The sequence below is a fragment of the Anser brachyrhynchus genome, assembly GCF_964034855.1.
Source record: "Anser brachyrhynchus genome assembly, chromosome: 1".
Taxonomy (NCBI): domain Eukaryota; kingdom Metazoa; phylum Chordata; class Aves; order Anseriformes; family Anatidae; genus Anser; species Anser brachyrhynchus.
Genome location: NC_137694.1, coordinates 197,303,086 through 197,327,770, shown reverse-complemented (window position 1 = coordinate 197,327,770; position 24,685 = coordinate 197,303,086). Strand labels below are relative to the sequence as shown.

At 44.9% G+C, this 24,685-nt stretch overlaps 1 protein-coding gene across 1 annotated transcript; it reads left to right on the top strand.

Moving 5' to 3' along the window:
• Positions 1 to 1,459: 1,459 nt before the first annotated feature.
• LOC308188147 (uncharacterized protein) lies at positions 1,460 to 23,713 on the top strand. The gene is made up of 7 exons (XM_080576852.1): positions 1,460 to 6,930; positions 13,718 to 13,853; positions 15,223 to 15,354; positions 16,714 to 16,842; positions 17,003 to 17,092; positions 17,746 to 17,903; positions 23,596 to 23,713. Exons 2-6 carry the CDS (start codon positions 13,761 to 13,763, stop codon positions 17,875 to 17,877), a joined length of 576 nt encoding a protein of 191 aa, XP_080432978.1. The 5' UTR covers positions 1,460 to 6,930; positions 13,718 to 13,760; the 3' UTR covers positions 17,878 to 17,903; positions 23,596 to 23,713.
• The last annotated feature ends 972 nt before the right edge of the window (positions 23,714 to 24,685 follow it).

Here is a 24,685-nt window from a genome sequence, read left to right as displayed (position 1 = left end):
ATATGCAGTCCTGACTCCACCGAGATCTACCCCTTCATCTGGTAATGCCTTCCGAAGAACAACCACACGGTTTGTCTGAACGCGGAAAAAACCTTACTTGCTCTTTCCATTTGCCCCGATTCGGTTTCCAAGCATTGGCTCTTTCTCTGCTTAACAAGTCTTTTAGTTACCTGCTCTTCTCTTCTGTTGGAAACACTTACGTGCTTTAATTAAACTCGGCTGCTTTAATGAACTGCACAAAATGTTTCCACTGTGGTAAAGGGAGCTGTAGTGCTATCTGTCTTCTGACCGACCGTACTGCATGTCTTCAATTTGTCTGCACTGACTGAGCTAGCAGAGCCCGAGTGTGGCCAAGATACAATAGATTGAGCACAGCTCCCACTTAGTAGGAGAAAAACCTCCTGCGGAGAAGTAAAATCATCCTGAAAATCATCCAGCCTTTGTGGAAAAGATGTATTTTTGGCTGCAACTCCAAGGGAACTACTGATGAGCTTGAAGCTAAGCCCAGATACCAATCTTGGCAAAAACAAAAGCATCAAACTGGGTAAGAGGGGAAAAAAATCCAACACAAGAAGTGTGTGGTCTCCTCTAATGGAACAATCTTCTGCACGTTCTCTGGTGCAGAGCAGCGTGGTAAAAACGATGGCCTGCAGACGTACAGCATCATTTGTTTACTGGTATAAAGTTCCCTTAAGGGAGTGGCGTGTTCCCCCCCCCAAAAACTTTCTCTTTACGATTTTTCCTTTTTTATTTGCCATTGAGGAAGGTCTCTCTTGCAGTTGACTTTCTGGTGTTTGCAATTGTGCCCTTAAATAAATGATGTTTCACAAGACTTGAAAGGGAATTTTTTGGAATACAGACCTGTCTGGGACTCTGGAGCCGTTCCCGCGAGTTAGGATGAAATGCGCTGCGTTTCGCTCAGGGTCTTTAAATAACTCATTGTGCTTATTGCCAGGCAGGGGCTATTTCATGCGCTGTTCTCCTGGCGAGGACCCAGCCCGGCTGGCTGCTGTGCCCACCCCAATCTCTCCCGCAGGCGTGAGGTGTGGAGGTAGGCCTCGCGCGCCGCCCTGCCCCTCCGGGCTGCCGTGCACAGCTCCTGCTCTACAGAGCACCACAGGCCCTCCCGGGACGAGGGGTGCTGAATGCATTCGAGCCACTCGTTGTTTCGCCCTGGGTCTGCCAGCACTGGCTGAGCTGGAGGCACGCACGACCTGTTCTGACTTCTCCGAAGCGGGTTTTGATGTGCGCGAACCCCTCCTGCCAGTGCTGCTGCTGCGCTGCCTGGCGTTTCTAAATTTACCCTCTCGCACAGCTGATTAGGGAGGCAGGAAGCCATAGATCCTGAAGCTTTCAGGAGACAGCCTCTCCCTCAAGACGTACTTCAGTGAGCTAAACGCACAGCAAACAACATGCAGGCGGGCGAGATCTCAAGCCTGGGCATGTCAATGTAAGTGATAACATCAAAGAGTTTGTCGCTTCCTTCATAAGCTATCATTTTTTTTTCTTAGAATGGTTTTATTTTAAAATGCAGACGAGGTCGTATTGCAGCTTCTCCCTGCCCTGCAATGGAAGGATGGGATGTTTGGGGTCAGCACTGGGGTAGCTGAGGCAGCATTTTGGTGAGCTGAAACTAGAGCTTTGGCGGTTGGAGTGGTTTCTGTTGGTCTCCCTTATCATTTTGGCAAATGCTTGAAGGAGCATTGTCTCTCCCTCTTCTATTTTTGGGCAGAGAGATGAGAACACTTTGTTCCCTTCAAGTAGTGTTTCAGTCAAGTTAGCAGAGAGCTCCCCAGCACACTTGTGCTTCCACCTCGCACAAAACAACGTCCCTTCCTTTCGAGGTTATTGACCACGTTGTTCCCAGCCCACAACTGATGCCAGCAGTCAAGGAGCCTGATCTATAAAATGCACTGGTTCTCTTGATTTCTTGGTATGGAAAATAGAGTAAAAATATCCTCATTTTATCCAAGCAAGCTTTTCTAGTTTGCATGGAAAAGCAGAGAGTGAAACCACTTGTTTGATACCTCTGCCTGGCGAAGTGGTCACTCATGAATGGAAGGGCAGGGGTACCCCACAGGGTCACAACCAAATACTGAACTCTGATAGAGCTCAGGCTTTTGGCATACCTATTCTCACATGCCTCACCTGTGAAATGGGTATCATTAATTTGCCACTGTGAAAATGACTTGCTTTATCAAATAGGTTCAAAAGTCTTCCCTTGCAAGCTAACGAGTCATTCCTGAAAGGCATCCACAAAACAAGCAAACAGAACAGTAGGGTTAAGAACTACCAAAATATTTCCTGAAAGTGCAAAAACCTGGCCTGGAGAGGGTTCCTCAGAGCCAAGGTGAGCTTGGCCTGCTGCTCTCCAGAGGTATTTCAAGTGCCTGCTTGTGGAGCCTGACTCCTCCGTGGCGTCACCTTTGCAGGGCTGGCAGCGCTTGTATCTGTCACGAAACCCTGGCACGCCAGAAAACTTCTCTTGTAAGCCTGGCATCTCTCATTTTGTACCAGTGGGTTGCTTCACTGTTTTGCTTTGGATACAGTGCCGTTCTTTCTATGAAAAGCGGGAACAAAATGTTGCTAAGTCAAATCACAGATGTAGAAATGAATTACGACGTGTAGCACAGTCCCTGGAAAATTCTCCCCGGGATGTTCTTTGACTGTGCTTGCTGCTCAGTATAAACCTGTGAATACTATTCTGTCTTGTGAGACAAGGGGAACAGAAATTTGCAGTCAGGCTCACTACTGAAAACAGCATTGAAAAGGTGTAACTAAGCATGCAGGCATGCCCAGTGCAATTATATCAACGAAAATGCAGTCATTAATCTGCTATTTCCCATGAAGTTTACTAATCCTGTAAAGCTACCATAAAATGCTTTTGCTGACAGGTGAGTTGTTCGATTAATCCATTCGGTAAGTATGTGGAGTCTGTACCTCGCTTACAAAAAATCATTAAGATTCCTTTACAGTGATTCTTTATTGGAGGGTGAGATGGCCAGGTGTCAGAAATACATGTAATTCCTATTCCGAGTTTAGTTCAATCATCAGAGCATGACCGTGGTTAAAACATAAGAAAAACTGAATTAAGTACATCCTTTCAGAATATGGATAGATAAAAACAAATACAGAGACAGCTAAAAAAGCACCCTTTTGGATAGCCATTGGTATGCAATAAATTGCAAATTAATCATTAAAAATAGCTTTAAAATAGTTTTAAAAATAAATAACAATTAATGCAATTGTTTTAGTTCCTATTTTATTTTTCTGTATGGGAAAGAAAGTTTTTTGGGGGGGTTATGTTGAAGCACAGCTGAGTAAGCAGTACATGGTACATCCTCTAAAAGGGATTTCTCCATTTAGAGAGATTTTTCTTCCCCTGATTTACAGCAGTAATTCACTTACATCTATTACTTTAAAATTGCTCCTTGCTCTTGGCTTTAAATAATGTCATAGCTGAAGCTGGTGTCAGCAGAAACCCCTCTCAGCAGAGCCGGTGAGCCCCGCTGGAGCTGCCCCACTGCTGGTGCTGGCCATGGGCTTTTGTGTGGCCGAGTGAATCGCTCTGATCCTAAACACGCAAATTACACTCATCTGCTACAATTTAAAAGAAGCCAGGAGCTCTGCACAACATAATTAAGAGTGGTGACAGGGCTCTCTAAACGCTGCTCCCAGCCTGAAGTAAATCACAGAGCCATGTACGCGACCTCCAACAAACTGGATTCGGTTTTGCGTGAGGAACACTTTCATGTTTCTAACCTTCCCCTCGCAGTGTAATTCCACCTCTGGGTTAAAAGACCTGGGAGGAACTGGAAAGTAATCCACATGGTACAGTGCTGCTCTGCTTTGTTCCGTCCCCTCTGCTGCCAGGATGCCAGATGCTCCAGCAGCCCGCCGGGCAGTGCCCTCCCTACAAGGGTCTGCATACAGCAGCCTGGGATCTCCTGTCCCACCAGCGATCCAGCCACCTTGCCTGAGATGTGATCAGAAGCCTATGTGGCTGAAAGCTCCTGTGACAACCCCCAAACTTCGAGTGCCAACAGGATTCATCCCCTGAGCCCAGTAAGGACAGGAGTGCCCCCTGAGCAGGGCTTCTCTGGCAGTGCTACTTCTGTGAGAGGGCACTTAGAATTGTAGAATCATAGTCATTCAGGTTGGAAAAGCCCTCTAAGATCTTATACTCCAACCCTTAACCTAGTACTGTCAAGTCCACCATTAAACCACACTACTAAGTTCTACATCTACATGTTTCTTGAAGACCTCCAGGGATGATGACTCAACCACTTCCCTGGGCAACCTGTTCCAATGCCTCACAGCCCTTTCAGTGAAGAAATTTCTCCTAATGTCCAACCTAAACCTCCCCTGGTGCAACTTGAGGCCATTTCCCTTTGTCTTATCACTTGGTGTTTGGGAGAAGAGCCCAATCTCCACCTCGCTACAGCCTCCTTTAAGATAATTGTAGAGCACGATGAGGCCTCCCTTGAGCATCCCTTTCTCCAGGCTAAATAGCCCAGCTCCCTCAGCTGCTCCTCGTAAGACCTGTTTTCTAGACCCTTCACCAGCTTCATTGCCCTTCTCTGGACTTCAGTATTTCAGAAATCCACACAGCTTAAGGAAGATCTAAAAAGAGCTGTGCATGGGTAGACTTGGCTTGGCTAGTTTGGAGAACCCCCGATGAAGTCCTGCTGGTCAGAGGGGCCTACAACTTTGGTATGGTCAAAGTGAGACCAATGGCGGAAATTGGTGATGAGAGTGGCTGCTCTCAGGCTGGAGCTGACTTGGTTATTCTGCAGCATTTGTGTGAATGGCAGCTCTTAAGTTCATGGGTATCCAGTGGAGAGGCAGGAATTCATCATCATTGATGTAGGGGGTGGAAATCTGCTGTGTAACCAGCTGGGATAATCTGTCACTCACTGAGCAACACAAAAGAACAGGCCTTCACACCTTCCCTCGTCATTCAGAATAAATGGAGCAGTCAGCAAATTGATTTTTTTTTTAGTTGAGCTTTTTGGCCCTTCCCTTTTTTTTCTTCTGGCCTAACTCTGGTCCTTTTTTTTTTTTTTTTTTTTTTTTTTCTCCAAAGCAAAGGGCTATGAAATGGATGCAGCCAGTCTTACTCTAAGCAGACATCTTTCCCCTCCATCCATCCATCAAGCATAATGGCCACCTCATCCCACCGGTATGGGCAAATATGAGATGAATAAAAACTCTTTCCCAGGAAAGAAAAAAATGAAAAACTTGATGTCTGATTTTGTAACAGATGGAGTTCCCATTGGCTGCCCACACGCAGAAGGAAAAGGAAACATATTATACGTAGCCGTGGGATAGCTGATATATCCACCAAGTCATGGCTCCCCAGCTGAGTAAGATGACCCCAAAAGCAATTCAAAAACTTTGGTGCTTTTCAGAGGCCTGTTGGCAGCAACCACACACATAAATTTTGAGAAGGTCATGCATCAGCAGAGGCCCCAAATGTACAGCCTGAGTATCCTCTTGCTGATGTTTTGAAAGCCAGAAGAAATTCTCATCAGAGATTACGTTTACTTCTGCGCTTGCATGTTAGTTTTACCAAGGGGGAAGTAAGCGGCAGCGTACGCCTCTGTGTTGTTTTAAAATTTCATTATTCAACCACAATTCTCTTATGCAGAGCAGTGCTCAACTTTTGAACTGACTCTATCTGAAACTGAGGAATTTTCTTTGTCCTCCATATTTTTCCTCCTAGAGAAAAATATAGCTATAACAGTCAATTGGGTATGTCCATTTTAAATGGTTATTTCAAAAATGTCCGGGGTTGAATATCTAAAGGCCAGGACTTCAAACAGAAGATAATATATACATCTAAAAAAATCCCATCTCAATATAAATCTGAGTTGTGTTTATGTTCCTGAAATAACTCTTTAAAGAATCAAAGCAAAGAGAGTTTTTTTTGTTTGGTTGGTTGTTTGGCTGTGTTTTGTGTGTGTGTGTGTGTTTTAGTTTAATATTTTCTGAACCCTGATATATTTGATTTCTGTTAAATTTAGCTTTATTATTTTTAGGTTGTGTTTGCTTTGGATTGATTCTGGCATCCTAAGCTATTTTTATTTTGTTTATGGTACATACTTACAAATTTAACATGGTTACTTTAGCTATTCTTGATTGTGAAAACTTTCGTGCCATCAGTATTAAAACAACAAAAAGTGTGTCATTTGTATTGATATAAAGAAAAGCAGCAAACTTTGAGGTCAATGGATTTTTTTCATGGTAGATTAAATGATTCTTTGGTAGTTGTATTTTGTTTTGCAGTAGTAAATAAGGAAGAAATCTCTCTGGCAGCATCAGCTGGATCTCCAGCCTGTCCCCAGAGTGGGTTCAGTGTCCTCCTGCCCTCTGGTCGATGATGAACAAGGGAATGAACTGCTGCAGAGCCTCAGGAGGGCTGCTCTCCTCTTAACTCCCAGGCAAACCACCGCCTGCCCATATCCAAAGGGAAGGAAGAGCCTTTGGAAGCACCGAAGCACCTCAGAAAGCATATGCTGCACATTAAGGAGTAATATTCCTCCATTTTAGTGGGTCGGGGCTGAGACGCCATGAAGAGCCACCACGCCTGAGGTGTTGCTGGAGGCGTGCACCGAGGGGACCCTGCAGAGCCCTTGTTTGCAGGTGATGCTCTTTGCCCGGATGCCTTCAGGCTCGTGGCTACGCAGCATGCTCATCATAGCTCTTGTTCATCACTGCCTCACCTACTCAGTCATCAGCGTGAAAGAGGTCCTCTGTCAGCCCCCAGAGAGGCTGATGTTGGACGTGGCACTGACTCATTGCACCTCAACAGTGTTGTCTCCATGTGGGAATTTTCAAGGAGACCTTGAGGAGTTTCAGTGGTTTTTGATATCTTTGTGAAAACCATCACCCCTGTTGCTACCAGAGATGTGACAGCTTCATCTTACAGTAAGCAAAAAAGATTTTTCAGTATGAAAAGTTGTAGTGGTTGAAACTTTAGCACTTTGACTGCACTTGGGACCTGAATGAAACTGAAAAATAACATCTAGGCAATTAAAGACTTACCTCAGGATTATTTTATCATCTGGGCCAGGGCAATCCTGAGCACAAACACAGGTTGGGTGGAGAATGGATTGAGAGCAGACCTGAGGAGAAGGACATGGGGGTGTCGGCTGATGAGAAACTCAACATGAGCTGACAATGTGCACTTACAGCCCAGAAAGCCAATCATACCCTGGGCTGCACCAAAAGCAGCGAGGCCAGCAGGGCAAGGGAGGGAATTGTCCGCCTCTGCTCTGCTCTTGTGAGACCCCACCTGGAGCCCTGCGTTCAGCTCTGGGGCCCCCAGCTCAAGAAGGACATCGATGTGTTACAGCGAGTCCAGAGGAAGGCCACAAGGATGATCAAGGGGCTGGAGCACTTCTCCTGTGAAGACAGGCTGAGGGAGTTGGGGTTGTTCAGCCTGGAGAAGGGAAGGCTCTGGGGAGACCTTACAGTGGCCTGCCAGTACCTAAAGGGGGCTACAAGAAAGTTGGGGAGGGACTCTTTGTCAGGGGGTGTAGTGATAGGACAAGGGGGAATGGCTTTAAACTACAAGAGAGTAGATTTAGATTAGACATGAGGAAGAAATTCTTCCCTCAGAGGGTGGTGAGGCCCTGGCACAGGCTGCCCAGAGAACCTGTGGATGCCCCATCCCTGGAAGTGTCCAAGGCCAGGCTGGATGGGGCTTTGGGCAGCCTGGTCTGGTGGGAGGTGTCCCTGCCCATGGCAGGGGGTTGGAACTGGATGAACTTTAAGGTCCCTTCCAACCCAAACCATTCTTTGATTCTACGATTTGGTTTGTAATTTGTCCTACACAAAGAGCTACGTTAAGATTGCCAAGTCAGCAGTCATGGCAATGTCATGTTGAAGGCTGCCAGGCAATTCTACACTGCCTCCCCACATACATTATTTATGCTTAGTCACTGTAATATAGTCTTCAAATAAATACAGCTACAAATTATTTTCCCTATGGAAGCACACACTGAAAATATCCAGTGAGTGAACAACCAACCTATACGATGTAAAAGAGCCTTGGAGCCAAGATTAATTTTGCAAAAATAGTGGTATTTCAGATATCCTTGTGTCATTGCACAATGAAAATCATTCTTAGGCTTTCCCACTACTGTAAAACTTTTGGGATCTTTTTAGATCTTTTTCTCTATATATCTTTGTAGACTTTGTTTTGGTTTCTGAATTCATATTTAAATAAAAAACATTTTCTAACAAACCCTTGAGCACCCCTGGGAACAGCTGCTCTTCTCAGACCAAAGCTCTGTGATGCAGGTTCCCCATTACCAGGAAAAGGCTGCAAGCACAGGATGGTTCATGGCGTTAGAAGTACAGAGTGTAGCTCTGTTATCACGGACTGTGCTCTGGAGGTAAGGTGCAGAAGCTCTGAACGCTTCCTGACACACAGCGAACATTTCAGTATTTGCTACATCATGTGGATAATTAAATGTTGAGCAAATAGCCATTGCCTCTTACGTGTTTTGAGCCTGGTCCCTGCCCATGTCATCTGATGTCATGCTTTTTGCATCAGTAGAGAAGGTAATTGTTTCCTGTCCTATCACCACTTTATTTTTATTTTTTTTATTATTTTTATTTTTATTTTTATTTTTATTTTTATTTCTATTTCTATTTCTATTTCTATTTCTATTTCTATTTCTATTATTTTTATTTTTATTTGCACTTTCTCCTTCGTCCTTTCTACTTTTGAAATGAAAAGCTGTAGCTTGCTTAAGTGCCGTCCGTGTGAAATTGGTCCACAACCTCCAACACTTTGTTGCCCTTCTTTGAACCTTTCCATTTCTACACCATCATTTTTGAAGGAGAAAACTGCCCAGAGCTTTCCAGGTATGAGCACACCCTGTACTTCTCCAGTGTACAATGCTGTCATCTCATCTGTGCTCTCATCTCTAAAACTTTCAAGCCATTCAGGTCAAGTAGATCAAACTGGACCAAACCGACCTTAACAAAGGATGTCATGTATTTATCCTAAGCAATGCTCCATTGAGAAGAGCATTTTCTAGGAACAAGGAGACTGTGAAAAGATCACTCCTGGAACTTTCCCTTATTCCTTCTTTTCAATGTTGCTTACCACTGTGGCATTTCTGTGCCTAACTGTGATACAAGTTGATTCCTACACCATGCTTTGAGGTCCAAGCTCATACCACTAGGTGGTATTGCCCAGTTGTGTGCCGATGGCATCGGTTGGCCAAGAGGCTGCTGCTGAGCCACCCCTTGCCAGCAAGCTGGCTATGCAGGGCCCTCCCCCAGAAAGTCAGTGTTGGTTTGGAGGACAACAAAGACCATCCCTGAGCACAAATTAAGAAAGCAGCTGGAGAAGGGGGTCAGGATAATCCTGTAGACCTGACAGAAGAACGGGGGTAACGTGTTCTCATCCTGGGCACTGCAAGCAGGAGGAACCACGTGTGTCAGTGGACTTCCAGATTTCTGCTGGTGACAGGGGAAGGGGGATGGCCTGGGCTCAGCTCTGGGCTCTGGAGAGCACATGATAGCTGCCACCAAGATTAGTTTCTTCCCTCACTTTGCTGTTCTCCTTCTTCCTGCTCGTCTTGTCCCACCAGACACCCACCCTCCTTCTGGTCCTGGGTTCTTTGCTAGGCGGTGGTGCTGGTATTTACTTTCCCAGTGATTTATTTCAGCACAGTTCTGTTCTCACTGGGTTATAATCAAGCACCTATTTACCTTGCTAATTCAGCCCCACTTCCCTTCTCCCACCCCCGCTGAGCCCTGAGCCCCCCAGTTCAGCTGCAGCCCTGTCCCTGGAGGGACGCAGCTGCCCCTGCTCCAGGCTGGTGGCCAGTGGTGGCCCACGGTAGCCAGCTCTGCTGGGGACAGCCCTGCTGGGGGCTGGAAGCTGGCAGGGGACGGAGCATGCCCCATGCTGGCACAACCCTCTGCAAGCCCATCTGCCAAGCTGACAAGTCTCTGCTGAAGTACGTGAGCCGAGGCTTTTTAAAAACACATTTATAACTTGGCTACGTCTTCTGGCATCAGGGTGACCTCTCCGCCTTTTGCCAAATTTCAGACTCTTGCTCAAATAAACGGTTGCCTAATCTTGCCCTGAAAACCACAGAACCATTTTTACTGAAACTGCCCTCCCCTCCCCTCCTCCTAAAAGAAAATGGAGGGGGGAAAGAATCAGCCCGAGGCCAGTCCTTGGCAGAAGACATTTCAGCCTGGGTGAGTAACATCCAACAAACTCATGAGCAACCGAAAGCAGAATCTCATAACGAGAATTGTCAGGCGGTGGTAATTACAAGCAGTGCTACCAGCTCTATCTGTAATATGCATCACCCAGAAAGAAAAGAGGGAAGTGCATAAATGGTAAAGATAATTTTATGTAACCCAAAGAGTTGGATGTGTGCCCCAAAGTGTCTGTTCTCATCCTAGTTCATCCATCGAGAGCTTCCCTTCGTTGCTTCTTGCCATCATGCTCTTCCTCCTCTGCAGTTCCTGCCATCTGGAAGAGCGTTCTCATATTCTTCTCTCTACTCTCTAATTTCAGCTTTCTGTTAAATACATATGTGGGGTCCCTTGTCTTTTGGTCTTACTTTTCTCCTCTTTCTGCTGATATTCATCTCTGCAATGGTTTACTCAACTCAGTTTAGAATATTTTGATTTTGTTTTAAAAGGTATTAAAAAAAAGGAGGCAAATCATCAAATATTTACGATCCTGAATACATTAATACTTTTGTCTTTCAGTGGACAGTTTATGTAAAGCTATTTCCTTATCATGAGGCATTATTTAAATTAGAAGAAGGCAAAAAAAAAAAAAAACAGTTGCAAAAAATCATTGACATCTTAGTGTATAATAGCTCCATCTCCAAGAACCCCTTACTAAAATTTATTCTGTTCCCAAAATTAGAAGCACTAATAAATGCTTCATCCCTCCCTGCCTACTTTTTAATGATTATTAAACAAACAAAACAAACAAACAACAAGAAAATGCTAATGTTGCAGAAAATACCCGTGAGAAGCAAGGAAGAAGTATTAACTTACAGTTTAGCATAGAAGTGAGCTTCAGATAAAGCCAATTTAGAAAAACATAACAAAACAGCAGTCTGTAACTCATCCGTAGACAATGAATCTCACTGATGCATTTCATTTGTACAATCTCTAGATATAAGCTTAAAAATAAGCTACTAGATAAGCATGGCATATTTGTGAGCGGATTTTGCTGCCAGCCAGGCAGTGGGAACTATTCACAGGTTGGCTCGCCCAGCCAGCTCTTGCTTAGATTTCCAGGGGGGTAACATCGTGCCCAGTCAGCTGGGGGGCGGACTGGGCCGTTTTGCAGTTGTAAATCCAGTAGACAGCCTTGTAAACCTAACCCGATGTCTTGCACAACCCAGGCTGTGGGGCTTCCCTGAGTGGAAGTTTACTTAATTTAGAGCACGGTCTTCCTGAAAACAGCCAACATCCAGGCACAGTTTTGTGGTAGCTCAAGGTACTTCACACGCTGGGCGTTATGAGCCCCCAGATTTTGCAGCCGTAATGCTTCAGACCACGACTAACCATGGGTGTGACTGGAGAGCCCTGCAAGTTCCCTAAATAGCTGGCGTCCTCTTAATGGCGATGAAGGCCTGCGATGTGCAGGCATCCAGCTGCTAGCTAACCCCAGCAGCTTAATCACAGTGATGTTAATGAACACCTCTGTTACCCAACAGGAAAACGTTTTCCTCACCGGGATGCGAACTGTTCCACCTACTACAGATGTTAAAAAGGAACATTTGTCTTGAAAATAGCCGATTGCATTTCAGTAGCAGGCTCCTTTATGTAATTTGCTGTTAAACTAATTTCCAAACTACTAATAGGTTAAATCGGCTGGGTTTTCTATCAGTGAAAAATCTCTCATTTCCCACAAACTTTGAGAAGGTGGGACACATTTCACTGAGAGGTGTTTGCCTTCACACAGGTGCTGAGTCCTGCTCCAGAGACAGGTTGCAGGTGTCATTGTAAAGGTGCCTGAAACGGAACTGTTGGAACAGTAGGAAAATCAGAGTTTTACTTAGAATCACAGAATGGTTTGGGTTAGAAGGGGCCTTAAAACTCATCCGGTTCCAACCCCCTGCCATGGGCAGGGACACCTCCCACCAGCCCAGGTTGCCCAAAGCCCCATCCAGCCTGGCCTTGAACACCTCCAGGGATGGGGCATCCACAGCTTCTCTGGGCAGTCTGTGCCAGTATCTGTTTCCATGTCTGCTTTCAGTTACCCTGATATTGGCTGGTGATTATGAGAAGCAGCTATGTAGGCTCAGGAGGAGAATGGTTAATTGCTCGCTGGTGCCTCCTGGGGAGGATCAGGGCCCAAAGAGGGGACCAGGTGACAGGCAGGTCTCCAGAAGAAGGGAAGGGACAGGGAGACAGTGAGGCTGCTGAGCCAGCTGGGTTTAGCTCTCGAGGTTGTATCTTCCACTGAAGTTCAGCAGGGAGATAAAACACTTTGCTACATCTCCAAAAAGTCCTGCAGTGTGTAAACCAGACCAAGGGCCTGATCTGGCCATGTGGCGACACGCATAAGGGAGACCCGAGCTACGTATTGTATCCGTGCTTTTTAAAGCCTTCCTACTCCTTGTATGAAAATCTAGAGACCAAACTCCTCGGTTTCCTTAATGTCACTGCCACAGCTGGGCGAGCTGGAACAGTATCTTCATTGTATTCAAATGAATTTGTGCTCCTCGCTTTCTGTATTCCTTTTCCTATTGCTGTGAAGTACTGAGGCAGCTGTGGGGTAGTACAGGCTCGCCTTTAATCAGCCTTGTTCCAAGGGAGGCCTGGGAATTGCAAGGTCACAGATGCTGGGTTGTGAAACTGCTGAATGAATCAGGCAGGAGCAGGTTTGTTTACACAGAAAGCTGGTACACAAACAGCTGGGCAGCGCAGGACAAGGAGAGATGAAATGCAGACACTGTGCTCCAGCCAGAACTTAGATCAAATATGCTTTCTAAACAAGCTCGGTAATAGATTTCCCAGATGTTGAGAACCAGATGTAAAAGATTATTTGTGTGCTTACAAATTGAACGTTGCAAAGTTGGACTTTAAGGAGCTTCCCATGCAGAATGGAAGCTGGATCCCGTCTTAGGTACCCACCTTCCCTGTGTGCAACGTTAGGAGGACTCAGAGGGATCCAAAACGCCAACATAAAGAGTGAGAGCTATCTGATACTAGGCTGTTTGGTGCGAAACCTCTTGGAATGAACTGGCAAGAAGTTCATAGCTTAACAGTTTGTGTTTCAGGGTTCTCACTGCCTTGCTTTACTTAGGGCCAGAGCAAGAAAGGCTCAGTCTCATTTCAGAAAAGGGAAGATGGTAGAGATTGTCATGATAGGGCATACTGCATGTAATTGAAGAAACTCATTTCATCTTCTTACTGATTTTGAGTAATTTCTGTATCCCCATGTGTTCGGGTATCCAGTCCCAAAAGCTGTGGCAGTGCCCATGTGCAAGTATGATGTTGTGCTCTTGTGACTGCAAACTGGTGCCATCAGCAGAAGGAGGTGACCCAGCAGTGGCATCAGGGCCATCATGCTGACCTAGTAGTCTGCTGTACCTGGTGAGAATCCTCTCCTTGCTCTGAAGGATTTAGACCAGCACAACCAACAGGGCCAGACTACTGACTATAGATAACTTGGACTAATGCTGTGATTGATTTCCCTGTCTTCCTATAGGTAGCTGGGCTGTCGAGCAGCCAAGGACTAGAGAGTGCTGGACATGACTGCCTCATCTAGTGCAGGAGAGTGGCAGGCAGACAGGAGGTGGATTCTCCCAAACCAGCTTCCTATCAAACACAGAAACAGCTATCAGGTAAAACAGAAATGGTCTTAAGGGCAGGGAATGGAATTCAGGCTTCCAAGGTAAATGCTGGAAATATTAGGCTGGTAACAAGCAAAATAGTGGTCAGGCTCTTTCTTGCTTTCTTTAGATCCAAAACTAGTTGTCTTTGGCTGCATTATTTGGACTTAGGCACTCAAATTCTTACCAACAGCTGAGAAACCTACTGTCAGACCTGGCCCTGAGTGTTTGCTCGACCTCCAGAGGTGTGTGGGTGGGGTGAACGAGGGCAAGTACGCAGCAGAGGTTGGCTAGAACTGGAGGTTGGCACCCTTCAACTTCTGAAGGGGATTTTTTTCTCCTTCGCTCAAAGCTGAGAGGGCCTAAGATGGCAGCAGTTTCTTAAATGCTTCTATTTTAAGCAGGCTGTATGTGATAAGCAAGCAACAAACATGATATGAAAAGTGGAATTTGCAGAAAATGTGTAGTCTGAGCCTGCGCTTGTTCCAGGACAGCTCTGCTGCCTGCAGAGTTGCAGTCAAGTATCCCGAAGGATGCTTACCATTGCTCCAAGCTTCAACTTCTGATAGATGGCTTTTCAGGAGAGCTGCCTCTCCTTCCCTCCATCTCCTACACAGCCACGCAGGCCCTCTCTTGGACAGGGGCCAGCTCTTGCCGGCTCCGTAGGAGAGGACACGGAGACCCTGACCTGGGCCCTCCCGTGCGCGCTGCAGCCCATCGTGGCCGCCCTGCTGCTGAGTGCCTTTCCTTTCCTTTCCTCCCTCTCTTATCTCGGCAGACTGTAAACTCTCCAGCGCAGAGACGGCGCGTGCACTTCTGGAGTAGCACAAAGGGCTCTCTAGGCTGCAGGGTAATCCAAATAACAGATCCACAACTGATAAGTCACAAGAGACAGAGCTGGCCAAAGTTCTAGGCAGGAGTACGACAGTAAAGTATAGAGAATATCGGGGGGGGGGGGGATGAAGGCAGTTTTATCTAATTTAATAAACTATCTTATCTGGTACCAGGGGAAAGCAGCTCTTACGTAGCTACAGCTGCTACATGTCTTCATATATCTTTTCTGAACAGCATTAAAAGCCGTTCAAGTCCAGCCAGCCACCCACAAGTTACTGCCCCAAACCCACAGAACAGTTGGGGTATAAGGAACACTTGGAGACATTACATGAATATATTTTTTTGCCTGTGACTAAGGGAAAAACTCACTTATCTATGTAACAGGGCTTTGATTTCAGTGGAGGCACACAGCTGGCAGAAAACAGTCGGCAGTGTCTGGGCTGCTTCTGAGGCAACTGAAATTCTGCATTATGAATTGCAGATTTTACGTTTGTTTTTATATTACAGTCATACTTGTTTATTACAGATATCACGTTCGTATTTTCAGGCGCAACTTTTCAGAAGTGACTTTCCAGACTCTGGAACTATGTGCGGTGTAACAAAACAGACTGATTTGGTGACAAGATGTACAAAAGTTTGCCAAGATATCTGTGGATACCATAAGAAGATGGGTGAGGAGGTACCAATTAATTCACTAATAAGAACTGTAGGGCGTTGAGGTTCTTGAGACCTCTTGCAAGTGATAAATAAATGAGCAGGGTATCTTTGTGATTAGCCACTGGGTTGCTACTGCTGAGATGCCACATGGGAAGGGTTTGGAGCACGGGTGGTATATGAATGCTGACTGGTGTGGGAGCTGGCGGCCACGCAGGGTCACAGGCTGAGCTCCCAGGAAACATCCCCCAAAGACAGGAATCTCGTGTGTCTTTTCCAATATATGAGAAAGGGCTGTAGAGGGTGTGGGATGTATGGCCACAGCATTGGACTTGGGGTGGCTGGCGCTGCTCAGGGCTCCAGCAGCCAGCACCATGCCATTGCCTGCCCAGGGACACCTGGCTATCCAGTCTCAAAAATGAACTTTTTTTTTTTTTTTTTTTCCCTTATTTGTCCACTCGGTGGTGCTAAAACAACACCAGCCCTTTTTTGGCATTTTCTCACTGCTGTGCATCAGTCGGAGCGTCTGGTGTCTTTGGGGGACGTTCAAGTTCTGGCTGTAAAGATCTACCTCTGCAAAGTCAATAACCAGGAAACCTGATGAGCTCCTGGGTCACTGCCCCGCACCTCAGCTCTCTGTTTCCTGTGGCATAGAGAAAAGCAACACAAAGCTCTCGGCATGCTTAATTACATAGCGAGAGATTAGCAAACCTACAATCTTTTTCTCTGCTGTTGATTATAATTTGATTAACTCAGGACTCTGCATTGTTTTCCAGGAAAAGTGATTGGGATAATGTTGCTAGCAAAATTACTTCTGTTTTCAAAAAGAGACGACCAAAAGGAATTAGTGCCCCTAGGCAAAGTTTGTGGGAAAAAAAATAATAATAATAAAAAAAAATCTGCTAATCAACTGGTAAGAAAAAAAGATGGATTAAAAAGAAAAAACGAGTTTAATCTGCAACACGTGACTCACACATCTTGGTGTCCAGCGCTAAGCCCATCCCATGTGGAGCAGCTCAGAGTGAGAAGGATTGGGATTTGAGCAGCCAGGAAAGCTTCCTAACCCTAATTCTCAGAGTTAACATGAAAAATAGGGCAGGTGGATCCACATGTCTGAAGGGGAGGAGTCTCTGAAGCTAAAATTGGTGAGAAAAAAAAAGCATATAGCCTGTGACATGATTACAGTTGTTGTAGTAACTCTCGCAGCATACGCTGCGTGGACAATTGCAGCAGTATCTCTGGGCTCTGGTTTTATGAAAATGTTCTCCAGATCCCCAGCAAGCCTCAGTACATGGGCAGCTAATTCCTTGCAGACAAGGCTGTACTTTGTTCTTCCTCTCCATACCAGTTTTTTTGTTTATTAACTTCCTGGCCTAATTTACAGTTTATGACTGCCGATGTGCACAGACCTGTTAACCGCTTATCTTCTGGCTGCGTGAGGGCCCAAGAACAGCCCATGCTCCAGGAGCACGGCCACATGGTGGGGACGTGGCCCGGATGTCCTCTGCACCGGGTGAGGTGACAAGACACGTGTGGGTGCGTGAGGCTCTGCCAGGGCTGGGCTTCTTCCAGGTCACAAGCACGAATCTACCTGAACCCTGGCTCCTCTTGTGCTGCAAGTCAACAAGGCCCCATAACTTCTACTCTTTCCCCTTCTCGCTTTCTCCCTGTAGATGCAGCTGTTTGTGGTTCCCTGGTGGGATGCAGAAAGGGGAAGCATGGACCCGTGGCCTCCGTGGCCTCTGGCAGAAGGAGGTGCTGAGGTGAGGGCCTTAGGGTAGGGGAACACCAAGGGGAAGGCAAAGGAGCCAGCATCAGGCTGTGTCACTGCTCGCTCTTCCTAGCAGCTTTCCATTGAGGTGTGTGGTCTGCAGTGGCTGTGATAGGAACCCCAGGGATGGACTTTCCCCGCTGACTACACTTCTGGAAAAGTAGATGTTCACAGCAGAAACACTCTGGGTCTGCAGCAGAGGCGTGCCTCCGTGCCGTGAGTCCTCAGCTCCACAGGCAGGGGAGATCCATCTTCAGGCCATGGTCTCTCCCACCCTTTAGCCTCAGAAGATGATTCCCACAAACTTTGAGGGGAATCCTGCCAAATCTCCTGCCCCCACCCCAGGGAGAGCTCAGTTCCCCAGAAAGCAATCTGAAACCTCATTTAGGATTTCACTGAAGCCTGCTTGGCAATAAAATCCCCCTGTTATGCTGCATGATAGATCGTGCTCTGGAAAACATGGTCCTTGGTGGGAAGAGCCAGATCATTTTGATTAACTTGACTACTTGTCTTGTGAAATTTGGCACCATGCTGAACCTCCTAAGTATGTCAAAAGTTTCTGTGTGTCTGGACCAGCCCGTAGACTGCTCAGCTTTCCAAAATCCTGATGTGTGAAACATGGTATTGTGCTGTGCTCCGCTGCAGGACTGCCCTCCGGAGGGGCAGCTCATCACCATGCCCTCTCTGCCCGTCCCAAACAGCCCAAATAGCAGGCACCAATCGCATTTTGCTTGCCAGACTTACAGAATGAGGACGAGATTGCAGAATTGTTGCTAATACATGAGATACAGCTGCCATGACAGGTGGGTACCTGGATTTTCACACTCCAAATGAGATGGTGGATGAGCTGTTTTCTCTAACTTCCTTCAGTTTCTCCTTTGGTCATGAATCAAAATGAGAGGTTTCTAAAGAAAAGAGAGCTAACTCTTTGATTACTGCAGGTCAGAGCTGACAGAGCCAACAAGAAGCAGCAGCAGGGACAGCGATGCCCTGAGTTGCAGGGACAATGCCTGATGCTAAGTAGCCACAGAGCAGGGCATGCAGCTTCCCAGCCACCAGACCTCCTGGGCTGGTGTTTTATAAGCCCAGGCCTGCCAAATGGACATCTACGAATAGTTTTTACTGTCCTACTAGGAACATGTTATTGTTGTAGTTCATTCTGTGTAATTCTCCCAGTAAAACAACGACCCTTTCCAGATTATCTTCTAAAGAAAAACCCCAAAGCAGTGCATTTTTTTAAAAAAACTAGCAGTTTGCTTCTGGTCCCCTGCCGTAGCAGTGAAAAGTTTAGTTTCATTTCCCTGCAGCTCTATCAAATCCTGCCCTCGATGAAACAAAAGTGAAAATGAACAGAAACAAACCCCAAGCATATTTGATCTGTTGTGTTTATCTGTAACTTCCTGCTGTAGGACTTTGTGTACCTTCTGCTAGAAGGTCCCTAGAAACTGCAGAACACCCCAGGCAGACCACGGGTCTGGTTCAAGGCAACAGTTGTTGGGTTCTGGCCTGTTTATCCTACATACACCACGCACTGAAAAACACGTAGATCTGGAGCATCCATTGACTTACTACTTTATCATTTTCCCTGTGATGTTAGAGAAACAGAAGATTAAAACCAGATTCGTTTTTTGCTATTTGTCTGAGAATAGGCTCTCTAGCGACTTAACACTCTCACCTCCTTTGCAATTACAGAGAGAAAACATCATTTCAGGGTGGTTCGTGTAATCCATTTTAAGTGTTTTTTTGCTGTTGTTGTTGTTTCCCTTCTGGATTTAATGAAAAACACATTAAATGTCTTTAAAGGACCTTTTAATTTCCATTTAAAGACTGACCAGTTCAGATGTGTGTATCTCCTATATCTCTTGTATATATATCCTATATCTCTTCTGCATTTTACTGGATGATTCTCTCTTGCTAATTGCATCACTGTAACCTTTGTCCTTCTCCTGCATGAAATCCAAATTCTGCACTCTTTTTTGGTGTTTTCTAAGAGTTTTGCTGGTCAGCAGCTCTTTTTGTTTTCAGAGTTGCTGTACAATGTCTGCCTTCTAAAGCTTTCTGTAGCGCCTGTCATCATAGTGTCATATTACAGAAGACAAACGCACTTTGCTTTGCAGAGGCTTGTCTTTTGTCCTACTATTTATTGAGCAGAAGAAATTGGTTTACAATGAGTTTTGTAGCTTATCTTTGTCTCTGAAAAAGTGATGGTCTTTCTTGCTGGGGCCGGACAGACATACTGTAACGCGGGAGGCCTGACAACCTGCAAGCAATGTAGCTGACAGCCTGTCAGCTGAAGAGTCCTCGTGCGCAGCAACTGCAGAGATAACACAGCGTTTGAAAAACAGGATATTGTAGAAATGTGGGGGTTTCCTGCGTGCAGAAGATTAGCCTTGGATAGAAACAAACAGATTGGAGGGGGAAAGAGAGATTTGAAAGGGCAGAAATAAAAGAATAGCGCTCACAATATAAACAGATTTCAATCTACAAAGACTCGGCCCACAGGCCTACATGTCTGGATCAGAATTGAGCAGCTTACTATGTACATGCAACGTTTGACTTCAGAATAACTTCATTTTTCAATTACTCTAGAGGAGCCAGCAGAAGGGAAATCACTGTCATAACACTGAACTTGCTAAGGTACGAAATATCCTGCATCTTTTATAGCGACTCCTGCATTTTGGGAAATGCACATTCAGAAGCAGTAACTTTATGAACTAACTAGGCAGGAATACTGCCATTGTTTCCAAATAAGAAATACATTAAAAAGAGAAACTCCTTCAGTCTTCGGTAGATGCCAAACTGTTATATATTCTCTCAGAGGAAGATAACCTGCTTAATTTTGGATACGTTCTCACAGTAGCTTGTTTTATGTTCAGAACTGAGTGTCCAAGTGAAGGAGATAGCGTTCTGGAGACCTGCAGCATGTCTTTGACAAAGCTCAGGCACAAACCGGGTTCACAGTGAGATACCCATTCAGAGCTGTATCAGGAAGAGCTTTGAGATGGGATGAAAGGTAACTAGCAAGAGGGCCACTATCAAACCCCAAGATGCTGGTACTTTATTCAGGCCCTTGCATTTGGATTTTTCAGTGTGCAGGCAGTGCTGGAAATAATTCTGTGTGCGTAGGGCTTTGGCACGTTTGATACTGAGACACACGGACCTCCTCTCTGCCAGCCCTTAAGAAGGTAATTTAATCTCCACAATTAGCAAAGTCTGATTAGGGCATAGCACCTTGAATCTTGTCATTTTAAATATGTGCCTCACTGTCAGGATAAAGAGATAAAGAAAGAAGGATAAAGTCAGTCTCATGACAATTTTCGACACTCGTATTTTGTAAAATAACGGCAACTTAAAGCTGCAGAGGATGGGGCTTCTTATTGCAGATGCTGTACAAGCATATTTTACCAGCTTTCTTTTTTGCTGCAAATATTTCTTATTGCTTCTGTGTGTTAGGAATGGGGCGTTCCAGCTGAAAATGGTCTCTCCCTGCTGAAGATTACTCAACACAGTAACAAAACCCCTTTGCTCCTCCAAGGCTGCTGTATCCTCTCTCTGCAGCCCTGTGGGGTAACGAACGCAACAGCCTCCAGCTCCCTGAGCCAGCTGCTCTTGGTGCCACTCTGAATTTCTGGCCCAGGAATGTTTCTACTACAATACAGACATTTTTTTTCCTCCAAAGCTTTGTTCATAAAATAACTTGAGTGACCTTTTGGACTATATCACGAGTAACAACACCAAACTTTGGATAGCAGCCCCAGATTATGGTATTAGATAGAGGTCAAGATAGGATTTATTGCATAAACGGATTATCTGTTATCTGGGATATCTGGTACCAGCTGGTACTGGGATAGATGGACTTTAGGTCAGTGCAGCCACTGCTGGTTTCTAAATTCAGCCCTGTCAGTATGCTCTTTGTTTTCTGAGTCTGCGGTGGTCCTTCTGAATAAGCACACCAGCAGAGGAGCAATTCTCCTTCCTGCTCCACTAGGGGGGAAAAAAAAAAGTGATTATTCAGCATGACAACTATTGTGTGCTGTTCAGCCTGATTTTAACATCTGGTTTATGCAATCTTTTTTTTTTTATTTTATTTTTTTTTGTGAGAATATATCTGTCTGCCCACTCTACCCCAATAATTTTTCAGTTGTTTGATTTAATACCAGATCTGTGTAAACTTGATAGCAAACTCCAGCCCCTCCAACCCAGTTTTCTAGCCTTTTCACTAAATAGTAATTTATACTCACTAACTCAGCAACTACTGTCTTTTATCCCTCCTCCTGTTATACATACCCAATGGGTATCAGTGTGCAAGTTAATATTCAATTTGTAGTCACAATCAAAAAAAATACTAGCTTAACCTTTTGTCAAAGGTTCATCACTCTTTTTCCTCTCTTCACTATGCTTTTCCTTGTAATATCCTTGAAAATATTACATGAAAATATCATGAAAATATTACAAATTTAAAGTTTAAGAGATTTTTTTTTTCAGCAGGCCTCATTCCCTTATTTCTTTGATCCCATGTTTCTGCAAGTCAGTGTCTTCCCACTGCAGTTAATAAAGTGCTAAAAATACAAAGGGTTTACAGTAAAACTATGATTCTTCATATTTCTCAACATATTCTTAAGGAACACTGCAGAACGCTAAAAGGAAAAGCCCAGCTTCTCTCAGGCTGCAGTTTTACTACCATTTGTCAGCAGGATTAACATAAGCAGCCCCCACTCCTATTGTCAGATCCCATGTCTGCTACAAGTATTTGAGCCATCATTGTTCTAGTAGACTGTAGAGATGATTTATGGCTTGTTCAGTTTGTGAAAAGCATTTTTGTTTGTTTGTTTGTTTGTTTGTTTTAAACCACAGATCAGTTCCCAGCTGCTGCACTGGGAACTCAGGCACATAGCTCACATCTCTGGTTTTGCTTCTGGACTTATGGGCTTTATTTTGCATGTGGGAACATAAGGCTGAATTTCTTTGCGTGTAGGTTTTTGGAAGTCACTGATTTCCCATGCTCTGAAGTGACATTTGAAACCTCTGAATGGACAATACTCTTTCTGATGTCATTCTTTTAAACGGAACACTTCGTCGCAGCTGTGACCCACTCCCACAGTAAAGTGTGATGCCATCACATGTAGCGTGATTCACAAACCCCTTGTATATTCCTGAGCCTCACAGTAGTCTTAGTGGTAAACCTCCACAGTGATCTTCACAAAATCAAACAGTGTCACATCAGGCTCTCTTTTCAACTGAAGGAGCATTAGCATACAAGATTCCTTATGACTCTTTGCTGTGGTTTAGCACTGGCAGGCAGCTCAGCCCCACACAGCCCCTCGCTCTCCTCAGGTGGGTTGGGGAGATAATCCGAACGGTAAAAGTGCGAGAAGGCATGGGTTGAGATGCAGACAGTTTCCTAGGTAAAGCAAAAGCTGCACACAAATGTACAGCAAACCAAGGAAATCATCCACTGCTTCCCATCAGCAGGCAGGTGTTCAGCCACCTCCAGGAAAGCAGGGCTCATCACGTGTAATGGTTCCTTGGGAAGACAAACATCATCACTCCAAACGTCCCCCCCTTCCTCCTTCTTTGCCCCCCATGTTATTGCTGAGCGTGACACCATGTGGTGTGGGACATCCCTTTGGCCGGTCTGGGTCAGGTCCTGGCTGTGTCCCCTCCCAGCTCCCTGTGCACCCCCAGGCACCTCGCTGGCAGGGCAGCACCAGGAGATGAACAGTCCTTGGCTCTGTGTGAGCGCGGCCATGCAACAACTGAAACATCCCTGTGTCATCACCACTATTTTCATCAAAAATCCAAAACACACAGCACCCTACGAGCCCCTATGAAGAAAACGAACTCTATCTCAGCCAAAACCATGACACTGCTCAAGAATGTGAATAGCAATAGTTAGTTCAAGCAAAGGGAACTAAAACCCCTAGAGAAATTTTTGTATTACAACAGCAGGAAGTAACTGAGTCAAAGTAGACAATCTGCTGTTTAGAAAGACAGCACCTCTGACGGAAGCAGGAATGAGGAGCCCTGAATTTAAACAAGTTAACACAGCTGAATAGCAGCCTTTCGATTTCCTCGATGTACATGTAGTCCTCTTTCCACATAAACTTGGTTTCTTTTAGCCCAGTCATCTCTGCTTTGGCATTTTTCAGGCTCTTTTCTCCTGCTGAATGTAAGGTTTATTAAACCATCAGCAGAACACAAATGTCTTCCTAGAAGCCAAGAATAAAACTTGGAAAAGCAAACAGCTTCTCAAATCTAAAAAGGGAACTGAATGCAAAATTTACCAAATTTTCCTGTGACTCTCCAAGCAAATAACAATGAAAGAAAGTTTTTTATTGATGTAAAAGCTTCAGCTTATTCAGTGTGGTTCTGATATATTCTTGAGACTAATTATGTCTTGTGGGAGAAGTTCTTCTTTGCACTGAAAGTGATGAAATAAAACCCACAACAGATTTAGGCAAACTTTAACATTTGTTCTTGTGCTCCGTTGTGTAGGAGGATGTGTAAAACAGAACTGTCTGGCTGCACAGCTAATGGAAACTTTCTGGATGGTGAATCTACTGACCTTCAGTATGGGAGCTGCAAGATGAAGTTTCTTTTTTTTTTCTTTTTTTTTTTTTCTTGAACATTAGAGGTTATTACAATGAGTCATGATACCCTTACTGTCTAGATATGATATTTGTCCTTTGTGAGATATTCACTTTTATTTTGTTTTGCTATGTGCCCAAATGCAGTTAATAAAGTCTTGTCACAAAATTAAAGTAATAGTTATTGCTGGTCTAGACATAGGTGCCCTGTTGCTGTGTTTAGTTGGAGTGAAGTGGGAAGCAGTTTGCATTCACTCAGATTATCAAAACATAGTTTGTCTGATGTCATGTCTACAAGATGTCAGAACTGCTCTGCTCTTGGGGTTTGGCTTCATTTCTAAAACAAATAGGTCCTACTACTTTATCTACAGTAAATATTCTGTCCCAGTCTGGCTTTTCCTAAGTCGCCCTTAACATCTGCTGTTTTTCTTTTTTTTCCTATTCCATCATTATCCTCCTCTAATATTTTGAAAGAGCGGATAAGCCACATCTTCCAAAGAAAATTTGCTCGCTATTTTTTTCTGGCATGTTAATGGCCATCTTAGATCAGTTTAGCAGACAAAACCTACCTCTTTACTGCTGGAAAGGGGGTGACGCTACCAATGAACTGTGAATGGCAGCTACTGATTCAAAATAAGTAGCATCAGCACAGCTGCTAGAACAATCTCCATAGCAGCTTTTGATACCTTTCGGAAGCTGAAAAGTGTGGACACTAGCTGGCAATAACTCTTCTTCCTTTTTAATACAAGTACAGAGTTTTATAGGTGGGTTTAGATGAGTGGAAGAGAAGGTACGGGAGTCTCCTTCACTGGTGGAGCTGCATGGCTCCCAGACGAAGCACTGTAAGGCCTTGGAGAAATACTTTCTCACTCCTAAAAGCAATTTTGGAATTTAGATACTTTCATTAGTTTCTATAAATTGACAGCCAAGCAGGCTATAGGTATGCTATAGACATGGTTGAAGTAATACAAGCGATGTTCTAGGGAGTACTTTTTCTT